Below are 22732 nucleotides of genomic sequence, written 5' to 3'. Positions count from 1 at the left end.
ATCTGTCCATCTGCAGAACTTTTTCATCAGCCTGGGTCCAGGATTTAACTTGGCGTGATGAAAATGCTTTGGAACTCGACAAGGGTGGTGGGTGCACAAAACCGTCAATGTACTAGACACCACTGAAATGCTCACTTTAAAACGGTTAATTTTATGTTATGTGAATTTCACCTTAAAAAAAAGAAAGAAAGAAACAGTGCTGGGTACACCAGAGTGCTCAATATTTGTTAATAAATGAATGCGTCCTCAAGAAGTTTACAGGTTGGAAACAGGGACAGGCAGGAGTGCAGGTCCCAGGTATGGAGCAGAGCAGGGCAGCTCCTCACCCCCCTGAGGACGGAGAAAAGGGCTCCCAGAGGAGGGACCCTGAGAGAAACCTTCCAGAGGATGAGGGTGGGCCTGCAGGGGAGGGAAGGAGAGGAACATTCCAGGTCCACGCCATGGCCAAGGACGGTGACAGATTCCACATACCTTGGCATGAGGGAGACAACTAAAACACTCAAAATTCATTATGAAGATGGTAACTATGTCAGGTGATGGGTTTGTTAATTAACTTGATAGTGATCATCACTTCACAACGTGCATGTTAAATCGTCACGTACACCTTTAAAAAAAATCACACTGTACAGCCTAAATATATACAATTTTTATCTGTCAATCATATTTCAATGAAGCTGGAAAAAAAATTATTAAAATAAAAAATAAAAATTCATTCAAGTTATCATTACAATACCCCAAATCTAATAAGTAATACAATAATTACTATAATTATGTCATATTTGTAACATAAATATTTGTTTATAAACAAAATAATAAACCATAATACTAATAAAAATAATAAAGCCCACGGAATCAAGGAGAATTGTGAAATGCCAGAAGTGTTTTGGGGGAAAACAGAGCTAGAGCAGGGCAGAGGTTGGATACAGAGAGGTGGGAGGGGACAAGGAAAGGTGGGATCAGAAGTGAGTGCTGGTGTGGGAGGAGCCACCAGGTCTGACGTGAGCAGGGACTCCAGATGTCACGCGACACAGAATCATGTGACCGTGTGTGCCAGCTCTTTGGGACTTTCATAGCCACAACCTCATTTGAGCTCCATGGTCACCCTGACAAGCAGGTATACCAGACCCGACAGTCTTCTCATAGACAACAAGGCCAACGTGTTGGACTGACCCAAGGCCACGCAGCTGTGACTGGGCAGCGTGAGCCTGGAGCCAACCTCCTGACCAGGCCCACCTTCAGCAGAGCCGCCTCTCCATGAAGGCGGCCAGCTCAGTAGGAATGAAAACTCCAACACTCTGTTCAACTCCATCACTGGTCTTATTCTGCTTAATCTTTTGAAAACAACTGGGCAATATTTTCACACTGGGAAATGACTTTCTAGTAAAAAGGATGCAGTCCTTTTTGGTAAGATGTGGACTCTTACGCACAACTTAGCACAGTGGTTGTTTCTTGGATGAAATGATGCATGGACTGTCAAATTTCTAAAATGATAACTTAATTATGAATAATTTAAAACCTATCTTAAATGAACCAAGCTGTCAACAACTGCCTCAAAAATGGCACCGCCACATTCCATTAAACTGCCAAATAAAAACACTTGCAAGATCTAGCTCAGTGATTCTCAACCAGGGCCACTTTGTCCTGCAGGGGGCATCTGGCAACATCTGGAGACATTTCAGGTTTTCATAACCGGGCAGGGGTCGAGACCAGGCATGCTGCTCAACATCCTACAACGCACAGGACAGCCCCCTCACAACAAAGAATTATCCAGCCCCAAATGTCAATAGCACTGAGATTGCGAAGCCCTGGCCTAAATTCCTAGGTGGTTCTATACATACAACTGATTTCTGCGGTGGAAAGAATATGGGACTGAAGGGTCAACAGAGCCGAGACACACTCCAGAATCTGCCACCTCGAAGCTGTGTGACATTTTAACCAAGTCACTTCAAGTCACCAAGGCTGGTTTCCCTTGTTTGTGAATGGGGCTCCTACCTAACCTTCCCCAATGAGATAAAGCAGCCGAGGGGCTTGCTGGGTGCATCGACAGGGAGAGGGCCCCCAGTAAATCCTCCAGGCCAAGGCTGGACTAAGACCCTTGTGACAGGCAAAAAGTACGTCAGATTTTCCAACGAACACGCATTGCCAGCACTGGCTTCAGACAAACGCATTTGGAAAAACCACCACCAGAGCACTAGGCATCCATCTAAACAAAGCTGGAGGCGATTTTACTATCCTTGGATCTGGTGAAACAGGAGTCTGTATGTTGGCAGTGGGAACCTGGGCCTGGTATCACTGCCACCTCCCACACAGACATGCGTAAGCCCACCTGTGACCAGGGACCAACAACAGAACCGCCGACACCATTGGGAGGTCAGGGGGGTACGTTTACATGGCTCATTATTTCCTCCAGTTCCAGGACAACCAAGGCATCTTGCGCTTGGCTTTATATCGTATTATCCAAATGAAGTATCACTCTCATAATCCGCATCTGCCTTTCAACAAGCACAGATGGCAATCACGTGCTTAAATGGCAAACCAAGGGCTCAAATTCGGGCAAGCTCTCAGAGCTGGCTGTCTGGGTGGGTTCTGAGAGAGAGGGGTCAGGAAATGGAGGACGGCGGGCACATGCAGAGAGCTCAAGGTCTCTTGTCTGCCGTGAAGCCCTCCTGACAAACCAAATGGACTCAACTGGAGTTAATGGGATCAAGTCCGCGACAGCCTTGCAAGCCCATCGTCCCAAAGAGAAGCCTAGAGATTAGCAGCACAGGAAGAAGGTTCCATTTTCACTGTCTCCTCCGCAATTCTTTTGTATTTTATCAGATACCTCTGGCCATCTTTGAGAAATTATATTGCCCTTCAACTGATAATCATATTAAAAGGGTGCATTTTCAAGATCTCTGCCTTAGCAGAAACAGCATTTTATTTTAATTTGTAATCACTCAGCTTTTCCCCCTCTCCTTATTATAAAGGAGGGAAGCAGCAGCATTGTATTGAACTGTGAAATGCGCTTAAATGCAGCTCTAAAGGAAAGAACCACCCAGCGTCTGGATATTAGTTTCCATGGTAACCAGGGTCCCCGAGCACCAGCGAACACAGCAGGAAATGCTGCAGATTTCCATAGCGCTATCTTTTACTAGAAATGAGAGTCCCAAGGCAATTTTAAACATTCGAGAATCGAAAGACATAGTATGCATGTGTGCGCACGCATGTGTCACGCACACGCATGTGCAGGCACGCACACATAGAGATGTATTTGCAAAACGAAGGCAATATGGCTGAAAGAAGCTTACTTTTACAGATAAATATGCTTATGTCAAATATAACAAATGATTAAAATATAAGCAAAACAGCCTCTCCTCCCCCCCCCCCCCCCCCCCCCCCCAAGCCAAAAGAAAACAAAACCATCTTCCACAGAAAAAGGAGGCACTGGAATGAAGTGGAAAAATGCTTTGGAAAACCAGATGACCAAGGGTTCCATATAAACAAACAAGCAAACAAGTCTTTACTGACAATGATGAACTGAGGGCACAGAACAGAGATTTTTTTCCATAACTCATGTTCTTTCCTACTTGAATGCCCTCACCATTAAACCCAGAGCAAAGTGGACCACCGGTGAGCCGTGCAGCTTTGCGGGAAACCGTGAGACAGGAAGCCCTGGGCCAGAATGAGGGTCCCCACTGTCCTCTTACTAGCTGAGTGGCCTTGGGCAAGTGACTTCACCTCGCTGAGACTCAGCTCACCCTGTAAAAATGAAATGTACTAGCTACTAGTTGGTCCATAAGAAGAATCCTGTACCACCTTAAAAATGAAAGACCTGAGAGTTAGGTTCAAAAAGAAGACAAAACAAAGCAAAAAACCTCCAGGTAATTCTCACTTTAGGCCACAGACATGTTTCTAAAAGTAGCATATAAAAACCAGATTTCTTTAAAATGGATCAAGAGACTTCACTGCCAGAATCTTGGTGATGGAAGGCCTTTTGAATATTCCTTACTTTATTCTCTGAGTTATTTCCCAATATCACATTTTTCCTACAGAAGAGCACACGTGCCCAGTTAAAGTGGAAATAAATGTTGGTTCAAAGCAGTTTTCCCATTGCGTGCGTATTTCGGGCTGGCGCTTTATCAGAGGGAGCAGACGGGGGCGGCTACACCATCAGGAGGAATAGACTCATCCTACAAAAATGCTCGTTTGACAACTTCGAGCGTCTTCAAGTTCACGTTTACATTCCAAATGGTTATTTTTATCTGAGGTAGGCAGACCCAACCGAGTTCACAGCTCTACGGCAAATGACCTTTCACAAGAAATCATCATCTGTACGAACTAAAATAATGGCATTCTTTCACGAATGCTAACCAATATTTTACCAGAAGTGACTAGGACCCATTTGTGTGTGTGGCAGTGGGAAGGGGTGGAGGAGTAGTAGTTATTAAGCCAAAACAAAAAAAAGGGGAAGAACTAGGATGGAGAAGAGAGAGGGAGATGGGAGGAGAATCCCCATTGCTGGTGCACAGAATGCACGACGGCCCTGGAAGCTGGAAGGAAGGAACTGCTGAGTAAACCGCTTCATTATGTAAACTGCCTAATGACACAAATAACCACGCTGCACAGAGATCAACCCCATCGCTCCTAAAAACACACGTCCTCTCCCCGCCTGGACCTTCCTCCCCTGCGCCACCGCTACCGCCACCACTGCGTCATTCACCAGCATTTATTAAGGCTGCTGAAGTCAGACAGAAAACAGCACACGGCATAATTCAAGACTCATCAGGGGAAAACATACCAGGGCAAAACGGGGTACCGCCACTGAACTGAGCGGGAACAGACGCTTCTCTCGGTTAGCGGTAGGGCAAGCCTTAAAAGGACACACGGGCTTGGGTGTGGAATTCGGAGAGTCGTAGCTCTCTTTGCTGTAGGATTTTAGGATTCTGGGGACATCCTGCTCTGGACACTCAGGACATGCTTACGGAAAAGTGGGACTCAGGTTAGTGCCTTGCAGGCTAATGCACAATAACCGCTCTTTCAAGTGTCTTTTTAGGAGGACAGTGACAAGTCAAATGTGGCACAGGCAGGACAGCGGCTAACCATAACGGAACAGCCCGTCTCTGGCAACTGTTGCTACCCAACCACAGGTCAACAAAAAAAGGCCACTTGTAGAGCGGGGAGGGTGATGTTGTCAGGCATCAGTTTTAAAATCAAGAAAAGATCGCGGCGGGGGGTGGGGGGCGGTGGGCAGCCCAGTGGTATAATGGTTAAGTTCACGCACTCTGCTTCAGCAGCCTCAGGTTCACGGGTTCAGATTCCTGGCATGGACCTACACACCGCTCATCAAGCCATGCTGTGGCAGTGTCCCATATACAAAACAGAGGAAGATCAGTGCAGATGTTGGCTCAGGGAAATCTTCCTCAAGCAAAAAGAGGAAGATTGGCAACAGATGTTAGCACAGGGCCAATCTTCCTGACAAAAAAAAAAAGGGACCAGCCCGGTGGCACAGCAGCTAAGTTTGCACGTTCTGCTTCTCAGCAGCCCGGGGTTCGTGGGCTCAGATCCCAGGTGCGGACATGGCACGGCTTGGCACGCCATGCTGTGGTAGGCATCCCACATATAAAGGAGGGGAGGATAGGCATGGATGTTAGCTCAGGGCCAGTCTTCCTCAGCAAAAAGAGGAGGACTGGCAGTAGTTAGCACAGGGCTAATCTTCCACAAAAAAAAAAGAAAAGAAAGAAAAAAAAGAAAAAAGATCAAAAGATCAGTGGGATCAGAAAGGAGAGATTTCATTTTATCACCAGTAATGCCTGGTTCATGATTCCAAATCTCCTAGAATATACAAATTTGCCCACCAAAATAATTGAACATATATGCACCCACCTCCTAACTCCATCAACTAATAAAGGGGAAAAAAAGGAAAATGAGATTTTTTTTTAATTTGTAAAATAAAAATATTCAATAACTGTGTGAATTCCCTTGTTATTTCTAGCCCTTACCTATAATGTGACTTGTAACAAGTGTTTAAAATACACATACTAGCCTACTGTCCTGGACTCAAACACCAAGGACCAGTTTCATATAACGGAAACCAAAAAATAACAGCTTTTAAAAAACGGAAAATGCTAACACAAACTTCACATTCATAGGGCCATTTTTAAAAAGTTGTTTTATCCTAAGCAGAATGTGTAGGATTAAGTTTATCGTGCTAATGAGTTCAAACGACTCAAGGTCTGTCAGAGAGGAAAAGCATCCCCAAAATAATGAAACCTAAAAGGAGAGGAGAATGCAGATTTATGAACCCATTTCAAAAGGCATCATATTTTTTGTTACCCCTTATTAGGTCAATGATAGCTCAAAACCTCTGTAGAGGACATGGAGAATTTGTATCTTGAAGCTGTATTTACATTATAGGCACAGAGTTTCTAGCCAGGTTACATATTATTTTAAGTAGCAACAACTTATAAAAGTATTTTTATTTATACTTCATGTAAGATTGAGATTATCATACGTATTCAACATAAAAATAGACACACTCATACATATATAAATATTTAAGCGTGGACTGGCTTGAGAGGCTGATGAAAATTAATAAGGCTACATTAAAGCTATCCCAGGTTTTGGTACCATCACAGCCCTCAGCAAAGTTGGAAGCATCTCAAAAACGACCTCCACATAGAAACCAGTCATCCTGGAAGAGAGGATTCAGTCTCCCTGATATTAATGTACGTATTATTAAGATTACTTAAAATTTTAAGAATTAGCAATTCAGTTTCTCAGTTACACTAGCCACATGTAAAGTGCTCAATAACCACATGTGGCTAGTGGCTGCCATATTGGATGGCAAAAATGAAGCACGTTTCCATCATCACAGAAAATTCTATCACACAGAACAGCCCTGGCCCAGACTAAAAGCTCCACGAGGCCAGGACTCCATCAGCATCACGCACCACAGCACACGCAGGACCTGTCAAGGCCTGGCATAAGGCATGCAATTAAGAGGAAAACAAAACACACACACAAAAAAGAAATATGGGAGAAAAGGTGACTTTGTCTTTGCCTAACCAATTTTTCACCTTAACCAACTACAAATGTTCTTCTTTTTCACAGCTTTGCTCTCACTCCCCACACCCCATACCCCCCCACCCACCTACAACACAGCAATGAGACTTTTCCAAATGTAACTTCCAGCAGGGCAAAATTTGCTTAGGGCTTCCTCAGCAATATTCATGTGAATCCAAATCAAAAGGTCAAGTTCAAGACCCTGAAAACAAAAGGCAACAGAGAGTTTCTAGGTCATCTTCTACTGAGCGTGCCTAGGTTCATGTTTAAAAATATTAGAGAATACAGCTGCTGGCCCATCCACTCTGTGAGCAAGCTATAAAGTGCTTCATTTTATAAATTTTTTAACAAATTAGCAAGCATTTCCCCAGCATCTAAGAAGTGCCAGGCTCCAGGAAATCAGAGCCAAGATGTTCCTATGCAGCTATCACAGGCTCTAAGTAAAATTAACCCCAGCCAGTTTCCCATAAAACTTCTTCTCTGGGCTCCAGAAGGTGCTTTATGCTAGCTTCCTTTTTCTCCTATTACCCATAAAGGCCACATCAGAATAAGATCACCAGAAAAATACACTATCCTTGAATTTTTCAAAGCAATAAGCTCGGCTCTTAAAGAAAAATCACAACTGAGCTTGTTTCTCAAACGCTCATAAGTACTCTCTTTTCCTGTAAGAATCCTAAACACAATAACCAAAAATAACTAAGAAAACTGAATTAGCCAGTAAGAGTACAGACCAGTTTACCATCTATAGCCACATCCACAGATTAGCAGAATACAGTTTTATGCCTTTTTATTTTTAATCAAATGAATGAATTTTTCCAAAGTCTTTCAAGGTCATATTTAAGGAATACTCAGTTCCAGGTCTGTGAGAAGGGCCTTTTTTTTTTATGACTTTTTTCTCTCAGGTTTTTTTTTTTTTAGTGAGGAAGATTGGCCCTGAGCTAACATCTGTGCCAGTCTTCCTCTATTTTGTATGTGGGACACCGCCACAGCACGGCTTGACAAGTAGCGTGTAGTAGGTCTGTGCCCAAGATCCAAACCGGCGAAGCCCGGGCCGCCCAAGCTGAGCATGCAAACTTAACCACTACGCCACCAGGCTGGCCTCTTTTATGACTTTTTAAAAATAATTATTTTTTTCTCCAGTCTGCAGCTAAGTAGCTTCCAGGTAGAAATCATAGGGCTCTAATTACATGAAAGAGTTCAGGACTTGAACACCAAAGTCAATCCAGAAGTTAAGGGCCAGTGAAGCCTCAATTAAACCACTGGTTAAAATAAAACTCGAGAGCAAACAAAACCAGTCTGACTGCCCCTTGGAAACAGCACCTCCTCCCCTAGCAGGGAAGAGTTCCTCTCTTTCCCTCCCCGCCCCACTCCTTTCACCCACCTGCCCCCTTTCCCGTGACCTCAATCATGGAATTGCTGGACCTTCTTCAGCTACAATGAAATATGAAGTCACCTGGTCCACCAGAGACTCGACCTCAGGGAGGGGTCACCGCGATTCAAATTCTGAACACCCAAATGGAATCCAGCCAAGACCCCACTCCACCCGCCTCCTGCCACCTGAGATGACAGCCTCTCTCACCCAGATTCACTAGGGCTATGCTGGTGTGACAGCTGCTGTATTTGTTCGTTTATTCATTCATCAAATGTTGTCTGCACCCTGCTAGATGACAGATACTTAGCATTTAGGTATCTGGGCTCCTCCGCGAGGAGGACACAGGCTCTCTCCTGGAGGTGTATGCAGTCTAGTGGAGAAGGTGACAACACAGCGAGGTGAGTGCTTTAGCAGAAGCATGTGCTGCACAGGCCGAGGCCTGAGATCTGCTTTACCTTGAGGGGGAGGGGGCAAAAGTGTCACAGGTGACGTGACTCAAACTCTCTCTCGGAAAACAAGCAGCAGATCCTCCAGCATCTAAAGTGGGCGGAGAGGGGGTGGACGGGGAAGGGCATTCCAAGTCTGGAATGCACGTGTGCACGCAGAGAGGGATCAAAGGTTTTAAGGGTTTCAGGAAGCCGTGAGCATTTCTCTGTGGGTGGAACTGTCGGCCACGGGCGGAGATGTCATTGGACAGGTGGGGTGTGGCAAGATGGCAAGAGGCCTCATGTGACAGCACAAACCTCAACGAGGAACAAAATCTCCTGGGAAGTTTCTAAAAATCCGAGATTCCCAGGTCCCACTCAGTGATTCTGATTCCAAGGGTACAAGGCAGGGCCCCGAAATCTGTCCTTTAAAGCAAAGTTCTGAGTAATTATGAACCACGCAGCCAGATCTAGAGACCATGGCATTTAGCAAAATCTACACTAAAAAATAAATAAATAAAATAAAATAAAACGTGTCACACACACTAAAAACACGTAACATTTTTAAGCGCCACAACTGCCTTATCCAACGTAGGCCACTGAGATTTTCCTCACCAACGCACAATCCAGATTCATTGAGTAAAGTCCATGTCTGGACTTCCATGGCTGTCTTAAAAGTTCCAGCTGCCACCCACCCACCGCATGCACGCACTACACATCTGAGAGGGGGCCTCTTTACAACTCAAATCAACCCAAACGCCCAACTGCAGTTTCGATTTTTCTCCTCTAACCCTCTCCCCTCCGTTATCCTATACTTAACTTTGCTTCCTCCACTCCCTTTGTCTCCAGAGCAAAAATTGGAAACTCTAAAGATAACACGGAAAATTCAGACTGCCCGACTTCATTCATATTTTATGAATTTAATAGGGCCAAAATGAGATTTTAAAATCATCAAATTTTAGAGCCGAAAAAGGTCACTGGCGATCATCTAGGACTCTCTGCCCTGGGAAAACCCGTTTTACAGTTGGGGAAAGTAAAGCCCAGAGGTGTGAAATACAATTTACACAGGGCCACACAGCTGCAAAGCCACAAGACAAACCCAGGCAGCCCAGTTTGCAATCCAATCACTATTTCTTTAATATGTTCAGGATCAAGTAACTTTAAAAGTAAACATAAGCTTCTACTAAATCCAGGTGCTCCTGACACAAGGAATCATAATTTAATCGTTCAAGTCTCGGCTCTGGGCCAGACTCCAGTTTCACCACTGACTAGCTGTGCGACCTTGGTTAGGAAAGCTCTCTTCACCCCGATTTCATCACCTCAAGTGGAGAACATGAGCACCTACCCCATAGGGCTGTTGCGGGAATAAAAAGACTCAATGTATGTAAGGTGCTTAGAGCAGAGCTCAGCCCGGGTTACTCATTCAACAGATGTTAGCTAGCACGGTTTTTAATATTAAAACCATGCCCATTTTTAAAAATGATGTATAAAGGTTTTTGGACATTAAAGATGGTCTGTCGGCTGGGGATCCATTTCCTTCCTTCTCAGAATCTTCAACTCCTCACTGTGGGTTTGGTGGGTCATCGAATCAGCCCCGAGATGGTTTTCAAAGCTATAAAATAATTACAGAGGCATACAGTGGCAGCCAAAAATAAAAGTCACACAGCATTATGCTCTTCAAAGGCCCTTGCTGACACAGCAAATGATGCAGTGGCAACGAAGGGCCAGTGCTGACAGGACGGCACATTTCATCAGCTCAATACTCCTGCATCCCAGGGAGAGAGGGAGAGCGAGCGAGGCCCTGTGTGCCAGGGCGCATGCCTACAGGTGCAGGAAAGCCATGCCCCACACGGGCCACCTCTGCTGGAGAGGGTTGAGAAGGCTGCCCCGCCAGCCACTTAGTTCTCTTTCTTTTCTTTTTCATTTTTTTAAGTAACACAGACAACTGCATCCGAGTCAGTTCAAACATTTCTCATCTCCTATGACAGGCCATGTGCTGGTCCATTATGACACAAAGAAAAGGGAGACCCTGCTCAACAAAGTCTGGCATTCTAAGTATACCAAACACCTAGACACTAATTCTTTGTGGCCAATAATACAAAACAACGTGTGCTTTCATATTAAACACGTGGTTTATTCATTCCAGAGTGCAAAAATCAAAATATGGACTTGTATTAAGTATTATGGCACTAATAAATTCTTAAATCCCATTACAGTTTAATTACTAACCTAAATATATACATTTAATAGCAACTGACAATTTCGTTTAAAACAAATGAACAAAACAGGTCTAACATATTTCCACACTCTAACAATAGTTATATAAGGTCTAGATCGATTTTTCTCTTATAGTGACCAGCTTTAAAAGTTTCTCCTAAATAAATGGTATTAATAGCTAGAGTAAAATATTTGCTAAAAAAGACAAAGAACTTTCAGAGCTGTTGCCTTTGGGAAACAATATGGAATGCTAATATTTTGGAAACCGGAGACCTGCAAGCTTGAAATTCTGGAGGCATGCCCGAAAGAGATGCAGTTAAGAATAACTGTTATTCCCTTCTATCATTTCCAGCAAGCAGGACTCGAAAAATACATCAAAGGGCTCTAAGCAAGAGACTGGCTTTCTGTAGAGAGTAGATATCAAACTGTAAACCGTATTAGAGCTACAGCCCCTAATGACCTGAAGCCCAAGTGTGCCTGCTGCTGGCCAAATCAGGCTGAAGCATTTTCTACAGATTCATCACTTCCTTGGTGATGCCTACACCATTAAAAATAGATTATGCATAGATCTCCAGAAGGATGTATACACGGGCATTAACTGCAGCCTAGCCTGTAACAGTGAATAAAAAGGAGGTAATCTAAATATCCCTTGAGAAGAATGATTAAATTGTGCTATATCCAGACAGTGAAATTCCATTTGGCCACTAGAAAGAATGAGGTAGATCTCTAGGTACTGACACAGAAACATAACGAGAATATGTGCAGTAAAAACACAAGAACACATATCTTATGGGCCACCTTTTGAAAACGATCATACAGATATCATACTTTATTCCATCTATCATTCTACAGTGTTCTGCAGTTAGCTTTCTTCCTGCCAGATGTGTTTGTTTATATATGCAAAAAAGTCTATAAATGACACTAAATCCAATCCCTGCAAGGGGTACATGAAATTTTTTAACTAAAGAACATGTTTTTTCCCTCAATTTTTAAGTAAAAATTAACTGACTCAAAATCACTTCTGAATAGCTTACAGAACACACAAGAAGAACATTCAAGTTTCTCTTATCTCCATAAAATATACCTTCTATCAACCATACACTTTTTAGGTCACGTGAAAGTTCTCACACTCTGACACTCAACAGAATCTCCCCCCAGTACATACGGCTTCTAGACATCACGAGATGTATCCAGGCATTGCTAAAAATGACCTGAAATCAAGTGGTTTAAAAATATATCAACGTGGGGGACTGTTCACTGTGGCATTTGTCTTTTGTCAAGGACATCACCTCCAGGCTCCTACTCGACCTCCATCCCCGCCACAGAGAGGCTGTTCTGCTTTCTTTTCCCACAAATAATTGCTCTGGCTTTCCACCCTCAAACCATGAGAACTTGCAGGCCCTCCAGTTTCCCACTGAGAACCACTCTGGGGAGCGGCCTCTGCAAACACCCAGCAGGAAATTGTGGAAAAATCAGGGAATGCGTCTCTCTTCCACCCTTTAAGACTCATCCAATAATTAAACACTAAAATACCAAAACTTCTTATTGCATTCAAAAATGCAATGCCAAATATCTCAGTTCTTTCCAATAGCAGAACAAGTTTTTTAAGGAGGACACATTCTGATGACTATTCTAGAAAGACATCACTATGACTGACAGGTACAGTTCCAGATACTGCTGAAGGAGAAGAAAATATTATAAGACAGACCCAATAACACTAACAGTGGTGAACACTGGCTTAAAGTTAAATTCTTCTTCACACTTGTATATTCTAAACATTCTAGAATGGACACAAATAAACTATGTAATAATTTTTTTAAAGGGCTTAAAAAAGATACTGATTAAGACTCCTGTCAAGCTGACAAACAGGCTGAAGAGGCCACTGGTCTGATGTCCCCATGACACTGTCCTAGGAACCTTTGGAGACACCGTTGGCATCTTGGAAATGATGAGAAATATTACCTCCCCTGAGGGAACTGCCTCGACTCCCTGAGCTAACTGCTTACTTTCCTATATTCCCTCAACACTCCGTTCTACCACTATTACTGTCCCAAACATTATTTCTACACTGAAATTCTTTATGTGCACATCCCATTTTCCCCACTCAACTGCAAGCTCCTCCAGGACAAAGAGAGTAACGTACTGATTTTTCTGGTCCCATGACAGAGCCTGAAATATTAGCAGTTTCTGAGTTTCTTTAATGAATCAGAAGTGTCTTCACTGCAAACTCATTTGAATATTTAACTATGCACCTATGGTAAATGGGTACCTACTGAAACCCACTGGAGGTACCTATCATGTGCTTCACAGAAGCTCAGCTCTCGTGTGACTGGGAGCGGTCCCCCAATACCTGCGCCCAACACACACATTTTCCAATGTCACCCTAACAATGACGAGAACAGGCATGAAGGTGTCAGTGCACAAGCAGACTCAGAAAGATAAGGCAAAAAGACAGGCAGGAGAGATTCTGTCTGTTAACGGAAGGAAAGCACCCTGCTTCGAACAGGAGTCTCTAAATTATGCATAACGTCATTTCTTTTTTTTTTTTAATTTTCTTTTCCAAGGAAGATTAGCCCTGAGCTAACACCTACCAATCCTCCTCTTTTTGCTGAGGAAGACTGGCCCTGAGCTAACGTCTGTGCCCATCTTCCTCTACTTTATATGTGGGACACCTGCCACTGCATGGCTTGCCAAGCAGTGCCATGTCCGCACCCGGGATCTGAACCAGCAAACTTCAGGCCGCCAAAGTGGAACGTGCACACTTAACCGCTGCGCCACCAGGCTGGCCCTGCGTAACGTCATCTTTCTAACGATGGTGGTGGGTAAAGGTGTATGCATTTTCTTCTTTATACCTTTCACCTGCTATTGTTATTTTTGTATGATTCAGTAGTCACTAAAACCATTAGAACTTTTCAAAAGATTTCCCTTTGTTCATTGACTTAATAAAAATACTTTAAACACCTACTGTGTTCTAGGCACTACTGCGGGGTTCAGACACCAATAAGTCCTGATCTCCAGCTCAAGGGACTTGCAGTCAAATGTGGGAGACACACGAACAGATACAACACAATAGGACACTACTTATAAAATGGTTCCTTATTTTATGGAAACCCAGAAAAATGGTCTATCCAACCATTTTCACTGCTTCCCATTCCACAAGGGAACAAGAAAAACCTCAGGCCAATCCATGTGAGGAGGGAAAAACACATCGCAGCCAAATGCACAGCTCAGGCTCTACAACCAGCATGTCATGAAAAATGATAAAAAAAAAAAAAAAAACACATCATGCCACCTCATGCATAAATAGTGGTTTCTGTTCTTTATTTTTCATTCTTCTTCTCATAAGCTTTATTATCTGGAGAACCGTCGGCAACTTTTAATATGTGGAATCCCACAGAGTTAAAAAAAAATTAGAAATATGAGTCAGCTGAGCTCTGATAGCTGTATCTTCTCAGAAAGCCACCCAAGGGCAAAAGCCCCCATGCTGAATTGAGTTAATGCTGGAAGCCGTCCCTCCATCTGCTTACCACGTGTGTTGGTGGCCATGTCAGCCACTTTCTGAAAGGCATCCAAGAAGGCAGCTGCTGCTACCACTGTTGTCCTGAAACGCAAACAGATAACAAAAGCATGAGGAACGTCTCACACTAGCAAATTCATGACAGCTAAAGGGCTACAACCGCTAAGGACTGAACACAGCCTTCCAGGAGCAACAACTCGACGGGACACAGGGGACCACCGGCTTTGCAGACCCACTGTTTTCTTAGGAAGCGTTTCTTCTTTTCATAAGCACCCTACCCCAATAACGTCCAGCTCGTTTGGTGCTAGCCAGTAAATGCTAGCCATTCTTCCCATCTTATTTCACCTGAGAGTATAAAATCATTACTAAGCAAAATTTCACTAAGGAGGAAGACAGGCGTTTCTGCCAAAAAGAAAAATATCACTGAAAAATATAAATGGTACAGGTGAAATTAATTTTAGAGTGGGAGAACAATATAGATACATGGATTGGGAGAAGGAATCTTGGAGAGACATCACCTTGTTCACGCAATCCATTTTAGAGATGGGAAAACTGGGACCATAACTACAAAGTGACTCTCGAGATCACTGGTTCAGACCAGAGCTGGGACTAGCAGCCCAGCAGGACTCATAGTCCTGGGCTCATCCCACTACAAGTCAAGACCCTGGCTATGTGACTTTTCCCCCTAAATCATAACTATGATGAAACTGAGATACTATTTTTTCAACCGTAGAATGCTTATCTCAACTAGATCTCCCGAATTCCTAAAAGCTGAGAATGGGGAGAAGTTACTAGACTCATTTGCTCTCCTAGATCTTGTTTTGAATTCTTCACATCCTCTTGGGCACTAGGAGATGGCTTGAGCACTCTGTGGTCTACTGGTTCCTAGAGTCCGGATCCAAGATGTCAGTCAATGAAGAGTAAGCACCGTTCCATGCCAGGGCTGTGAATGCCCAGAACAAGCCAGCCAGCCCAGGACTCACATGCAGGGACTTTACAATCGAGCTGACAGCCTCATGCTAATTTCCAAGTATTTCTCATATGCATCCAGCCTTTACTGAGAATTCCTAAGAATGCAAAGTGGCTGAAGGAAGATGAGAATAAGGACTAGAAAGGAAGGAGTTCAAAACAGAGAAAGAAAAGAACAGAACAGAAAAGGCCTTTAAACATAAGCAACAGCGGTTATGAAACAAAAGGATCCTGGAAAGGGCTGGGAGTGGTCCCTGGGAAAACCTGGGCAACAGCCCCCTAAAGCCAAACTTCAAAACGAGGCCTGATGATGTTTTCCAGGAGATCAAGGAAACATTCTGCTTAAATTAAAAAAAAAAAATTAAAAAGACATACACACAAAACAGAACCAAAAAAAAAAAGCACTTCGAAGCTCATTTTTTAAAGAGTTGGACATCAAATGCAAACCCTGGACAAGTCAGCTTGACCAAACACGCTGGGATTTATAAATGGCTCATTCTGATTTACAATTAATATCTGACACAATGGCTGGATTTATTCGCATTCAAGTCAATGCCAATCACCCAAATTCAGTAAGCCAGCAGTAGAGGCGCCTTGAGTATTACATGGCCACCAGGGCTCCACTGACGGTGAGGACGGTGGTCAAGTGTGAGGAATTAAGAGCTTTTAAACAGTGCCTCCCAATGAGTCATATTTCACTGACTGCTGTTGCCACAAGACATCTTCGCCCTCTCCGATGGGGCAGAACAAACATGGAACCACCAGCAGCGGGAAGGAGTGAGGCAGCTTAAATACTCCAAGACTTAACTGCCTCTTTTACAGTCTTATCTTTATCCTCTCTCTCAAACAGAAAACTCAGCCATGTACACGAGGACCCTTTAGTGCTCTTGGTCAGCTACTAGTAGTTTGACAAAATAAAGAAATGGTCCTGCCTGCAGGAGGCCTAAATGTTGCTAAAAAAAAAAAATAGGAAATGTACTTTGTACCACTGGGGATAAGAAACGATTGCTTTACGTCTTACTTTATGTGCTTAAGACAGCTAATCAGTGAATTATTTTAAGCTTTAGGTTCTTCATTGGTAACAAAAGGAAGAGAGTCTTTTCCTTGGTCAACCCTGAAAGCCTACCAGAGAATTAAGTGAGGCCGGATAAGAAAAAATGTGTGTGTGGGGGGTGTAGTTAAATGTTTTACTGATTTACTCCAGGAAGAGACCTCCTACAGGATAGAGATTAACCTATTTGAAATAAATCATAATAGTGGCAGAGATGGGGGGTGGGTAGGTGGTCCCTCATCTTATTGGTGAGGCAGCTGAAGGCCCAGACGAACGGGATCACACTCTGAGCAGAGGAGGTTGGATCTGATCCAGCAGAAAGTAACTGCAGGTTTTTAAGCAAAGAAATGGTAAAGGACTTGACAAGTGGAGAAGGGGCCATATGCCAGAGCTCACTGTCCATTGGGATGCCCACGCATGGCTCTGGAAATCCCAGGTTCATGGATGGCAATCTCAGGCCCCAGGAAGCTGAAGGAATGGAAGGGGAAAATCCATCTCTCCTGGATCAGGAGAGTTTTCTCTCCTGATCTCCAGGGGAGCCATGCAACATCCAGTCCTATGGCTAAAGCTCTGGGCAGTAACTCCTGATGTCCACGGGAAAAGGACAAGAGTGTCAAGTCATCCTTCCCTCCTCTCTCTGTCATCCACATGGCTTTTTATCCTAGAAAATATCTACCCGCTTCATTCTCTGGACAACATCCTTATGTCAAAGCAACCAATGTCATCCCCGATTTGCCATGAAGAGAGATCATGAAAACAATTGCTTTTTTAAATGTCCCATCCTTCACGGAACACCCACTAACTGCAATAATACCCCTTCTCCCCACTGACTTTAAAAGCATAGAGCCTTAACAAGATGTTGACATATTCCCTATCTGCTATCAAATGATATACGAACAAGCACAACACGAGGCAACCATAATCGCCCCTTAGAGTACATCAGCATTAGTTTTTTAAGCAGCTTTATTGAGGCATAATTTGTAATACCATAAAATTCACCCTTTTTAGGTGTATGATTCAATGATGTTTTAGTAAATTTAGAGTTATGAACCACCACCACAATCCAATTTTAGAACATTTCCATAACCCCAAAAAGATTCTCGGTGCCCAACTACAGTCAATCTCCTTTTCCACCCCCAGCCCCAGGCAACCACTAATCTACATCTGTCTCTACAGATTTGAGCTTTCTAGACATTTCATGTAAAAGGAATTATACAATAGTCCACACTAAGTTTTACGCTCTTTCTAAGGAGAGGCAGTAAGCAGAATGGACTCTGCAGCCAGACTGCCCGAGTTCAAATCCGTGCTCTGCCATTTGCTACTAGCTGTGTGACTTTGGACAAGTTATTTAGCTTATCTGTGCCTCAGTTTCTTCATCGGGAAAATTGGGATAATAACCGTACTTACCTCTTGGGGTTGAGATTTAATTGAGTTAACACATGCCTGGCACATAGTGAGCGCTACATAAATGCTGCCATTTATTACCTTACATATAATACCTGACTGGACTCTCCAAATTCCTGTGGAAGGTGGCAGAGCAGATATGAGTTCAATTTTACATGTGAGCATCAGGACATACGGCTAAACGGCAATGCTCAAATCAGAACCCACTACATGCTTCCTTATCTGTAATGGGTTCAAAACTAACCCGAATCTGCATTTTGTGTCCATCCTACTCCATTCTTCGTCTAAGGATGTTGCCCTGTTCCTGGGGACAACGTGCGTCTACTTACCGAAGCTGAGACTGTAGCTTTCCTGCTTTGTTTATGAAATCTTCCCAAACTGGATAGCTCCCCTACAACAAAACAAAGCCATCAATCAGTAAGTCCCGCTGTGACAGACATCTGATTAAGACAATAACAGAACACCCAATTCCAACTATACAGGTGACAATCCGGGCATGCTCTCTTCCTTTGCAGTCTGTGAGATGTTGCCCAGACTGTATATAATGTATTGGCTCAGGAATGGGTTTAGAAGGTGCTCAGTCCCTGTAATCTTGTAAATACTACAGACACCAAGTGGAAGAAGTTTGGCAGAATCTAACATATACATCGAGGCATCACTTTTTGAGTCAATAGATGGTGGGTCCAAATTCAAGCTGTGCAGAACACTTAAGGCTCTACCGTGAATCACCTGATCATGGCCTGGCTCTTCTCACCCTCATTCCAAATGGAGGAGGAACTAGAGTGACTGGGGCTCCTCTCCAAGACATGTGGCTGCTGGGAAACATTATGAGACTACCAGAATCTCACGGTTGGAAAGTTACCTAAATATAGCCACTCAGCTGATGGCTTAGAGCCCAGCATGTACATACAATATGACAGGTGGTTCCCCAACACGCTTCAGCTAACAAGGAACTCATCACCCTCCCATAGCAGCCTACCTATATCTGCCACCCTCTCCTTTATGGCCATGGAGTCCTAGTTCTAACCTTCTGGGGACCCTCAGAGTGAAGACCAAGCCCGCTTCCACATGGAAGACTTTTCCAAGAACTGAGGATAACCAGCACATTCATCCACACCTTTCCTTCTTTCAGCTCCCCAAGTGCAATTCCATTTCTACAGAGGACCCTGTTTCACACCCCTGCACGCAGTGTCCTGGGGACATTCCATTCCATCGTGTCTCTCTGCTCTTCTAAGTATGGTGCTCAGACATGAGCTCCAAAGTGCAGGTGCAATCCTGCGTGGGGCAAACCAGAGGGGGGTCTGACGCCTCCCTGCACATGCATTCAACTTCTGTTAAGATCAGGCAGCCAACCAACCAAAAGGCAACGCAAAATAAACCCAGACAAGGGGAGGCCAAGGTTAGAGAAGAAGTGTTTGGTACTGAATCATTTAAATATAGAACTAAGATTAAACACCTAGGGGGTAACGGTTGCAGGATAAAATGAAATGTTATGAACCTGGATACGGCCAAAATAACAAATGCGACCTCCTGATTTTGTTGTTAAGGAGAGAGGGAGAAACTATCGTGAGGTTAATCATCTCTCCTTTCATTACAGAAGCCCAATCAAAATAGTCTAAAACTGCAACTGAGCTAAAATAGATGATTTCACCTTCCTGATGGTTGTCATCATCTTTTTTTCTTACCCTTAGTACACAGGTTCTCAACCTCACCACTACTGACATTATATACTGGATACTTTTTGTTGGGGAGCTGTTCTGCGCATTATAGGGTATTTGGCAACATCCGTGACCTCTATTCACTAGAAGTCGTAACTCCCAACCCCTGGTTGTGATAACGAAAAATGCCTCCAGACATTGTCACATGTTCCCCAGAGGCAAAATCGCCCCTGGTTAAGAACCACTGCTTTAGAGGAACGTCTGAGAAACTGATTCCTTTTGGTGAAGAAACATTTATCTGAAGTCCAGCAATTTCTTCAGTATTACGTCACTTCAGTTTCAATTCTCCTGCTACGTGAAAGTAAAATTAAATGTTTTTATTTTGAAAATACCACACACAGCAGGAACGCCTTATTATAAAAGTGCTTATGCCCACATTTCTCTAGCTATCAAATCTATCTGAAAATGTGCATAGAGATGTCTGGAAAATTGTCTACCAAATAGAAAAATGGGCTATTTCTAGGAGCTAAGATTTGGACCAATGTGTTGCTTTCTTTGTCGTTATTTTCCTCTATGGCATAGCTGTGTGTGTGTTTGTGTGTTTATAGAGGTCATACCATTTTTACAAAAACAATAACATCATTACATTAAAAAAAAACCCTTAAGATCAATTTAGAGGTTCTGGCAACAGCAGCACCATGCATTTACAACCCACCCAAACCCTGAAGTCTGTTTCACACAAGCTGCCAGATTACACCCATCAGTTCTGCATTTCTGCACTGGAGACCTGCTTGGCCCACCCGCAGGTCTCTCGATTTATTCCTCCAAGCGAAAATTTGCTCCCACGGGATGCTAAGCTACACCAGGTCAGGGATCCCATCCGCCTGGCTCCTGGGAGAGGCCTTCTGCAGCTACACCTGAGCTACCGACACCAATACCCACGCACTGGTCTTGTCACCATACTGCTAAGCCACAGAGCCTCCATCCCATGTTTGTGCCCTGGGAGTTTCCTCAAGCCCAAAGCAGAACTTTATATTAATTTGTATTGAATAAAACCTTACAAGAGCTCAGGCTACCATTCCAGGTCCATCCAGACATCACAGGGAATTCCAACTATAACACCTCATCTGCTCACCACTTTTTTATCAGTTCCAGGTATGAAGGCCCCTTGTACATCTACACCCCAGTAATTAAAGGGCTAAGAGCGGAAATCAGAGTCTCTAGCTGGCCACTAGAGATCTCTGTCCAGACCAACATCAGTTAGCATCCTTAAGAACACAAGAGCTCAACCAACCAACTACAACCTTATCTGGCCACTCCTTTTCTTCCTGATCCCAAGACAGTAGGAAGAGCTTTTTGAAAAGCCTGAGGATGTTTAGACACAATGACTACCAATTTCTAGCCAAAGGTACCATCATCTCTCATCTACACAAAGGAGGACGGGGGAGCTGGGCCCTCTTCTCCCCAGCATCCATCCGGGAGCCCCCAGAGAACGTCACTGAGATGATCCATAGTCCTTCTTAAGGAAAAGGTGAGGCACATTCATTGAGAACATGCCCGAATGGCAAGAGGCCTGTGCAGAGAGCACTGAGTCCTGAGTTCTAGCCATGGCCTTGCCAGTAAATTATTGGAGGAGGTCCCTTTACCTTTCAAGGCCTGTTGCTTATAATGATAACTAATAAAACAAATCATCCCACCACCACTATTAAACACTGACATCACTAAACACTGAAAGAATGTAGAGCTGGAATAGGGAACACAAAGTTGGGAGTCTAATCTCCTGGACTGAATCTTAGCTCTCCCATTTGCAATGGGACATTGGGCAAGTCATTCCACCTCCTCACAGGGTTGGTGTGAGGAATAAAGGAGGGCAGACATAAAAAGTGCTCAGGGCAATGCCAGGCACACAGTAAGTGCTCAATACACACCTGATAGGATTGAGCCAAGCATTTGCAGGCTCCCAGTAACCTTACTCAGGATGTAGGGAGAAACGGTAGAAACTGAGTCAGACTGTCCACCTAGGCTGGCATCCCTCATTCTCAGTCCTAAGTACAGAACCAACTGTGGATAGCTGCACTGTGCATCTCACTGTCAGTTAATCATAGTTAAAGCAGAAACAGACGAGGCAGCTGGATGCACAGCAACAGAGGGTGTCCTTGCTGCTCCTAAGCAAACGGCAGGTGGAGTACTCAAAACCGGAGATGAATGTGCCTGCAAACAACCAGGGCTCAAATCACTTAGAAAACCACTTATCTGCCTCCACTTGGAGCCTCATTTCAGTCTTTACCAAATTAGCAACAAGAGGAGGGTCCCCTCTCTCTCAAGGGGTGCAGCACACAGCTCTCCGCCTACGAACACCCACTCAGCCAGAAGAATGCTGCCACATGCAGCTCTCTCCTGATTTAACGCTATTTGACAGTCTATCACAGAGTGTCAGGCCCACCTGTGTGAGGCAATATATAATTTAATGGATTCTAAAAAAAAAAAAGAAAAGAAAATGAACTTCTAAGAACAGAAGACAAAAACCTCCTTGTGGAGGAATTTTTTTTTTAAGTGTGTAAATTTTATTAAAATTTAAAGGCAAGGTGATGTTGGGTTGTTCCAGATTTTTTTTTTTTAAGTTTCTTTCAAGGAAAAAAAAAAAGTTTCTACCCACCTGAAAGTAGTTTTACTACAAAAATTCAAAAGCTTGAAGGAAGTGAGAAAGGAGAAGGGACTTGTAGAAAGATCGTAAGGTAACAGAAAAAGCCCTGGATTGTTGTAGACTACAAGACTTAGTAAAGGAGAGCACACTCAAGTTTCAAAAGAAACGTGCTGATCAAGACACTGGATGCAGAGACCCTTTTAGAATTCCATATTCCAATTCCAGTACAGTCCTTATTTTTCTAGCCGGCACCGCCCACCAAGAAGTTCCAGAAAGCTCTCTCCTGAGGCCACGTTTCTGACTGGGCTCTTTTCATGTTTGAGGAAATCCCCAGGAATGTATTCCCACAGCCATGAAAACAATCCCAACACAGAGCCCACCGTGGAGGACATCAGAGGACATATAAAGGTTTCACAACTTTCCAGACAGAC

The 22732-nt window shown here is 43.7% G+C and overlaps 1 protein-coding gene across 8 annotated transcripts in view; it reads right to left on the bottom strand.

The window, feature by feature from the left end:
• Window positions 1-22732, bottom strand: part of MTSS1 (MTSS I-BAR domain containing 1) — a 160650-nt gene that overhangs the window by 119299 nt on the left and 18619 nt on the right. For all 8 annotated transcript variants that reach the window (XM_046642618.1, XM_046642616.1, XM_046642617.1 and 5 more), the window contains exons 2-3: window positions 18329-18390; window positions 14586-14659 (exon numbers count right to left, since the gene is read on the bottom strand). In XM_046642618.1, coding sequence (XP_046498574.1) covers window positions 14586-14659; window positions 18329-18390 — 136 coding nt within the window. The remainder of the gene's footprint in view (window positions 1-14585; window positions 14660-18328; window positions 18391-22732) is intronic.

Source organism: Equus quagga, chromosome 16 (genome assembly GCF_021613505.1).
Source record: "Equus quagga isolate Etosha38 chromosome 16, UCLA_HA_Equagga_1.0, whole genome shotgun sequence".
Lineage (NCBI taxonomy): Eukaryota > Metazoa > Chordata > Mammalia > Perissodactyla > Equidae > Equus > Equus quagga.
This window is presented reverse-complemented; position numbering and strand designations above follow the sequence as displayed.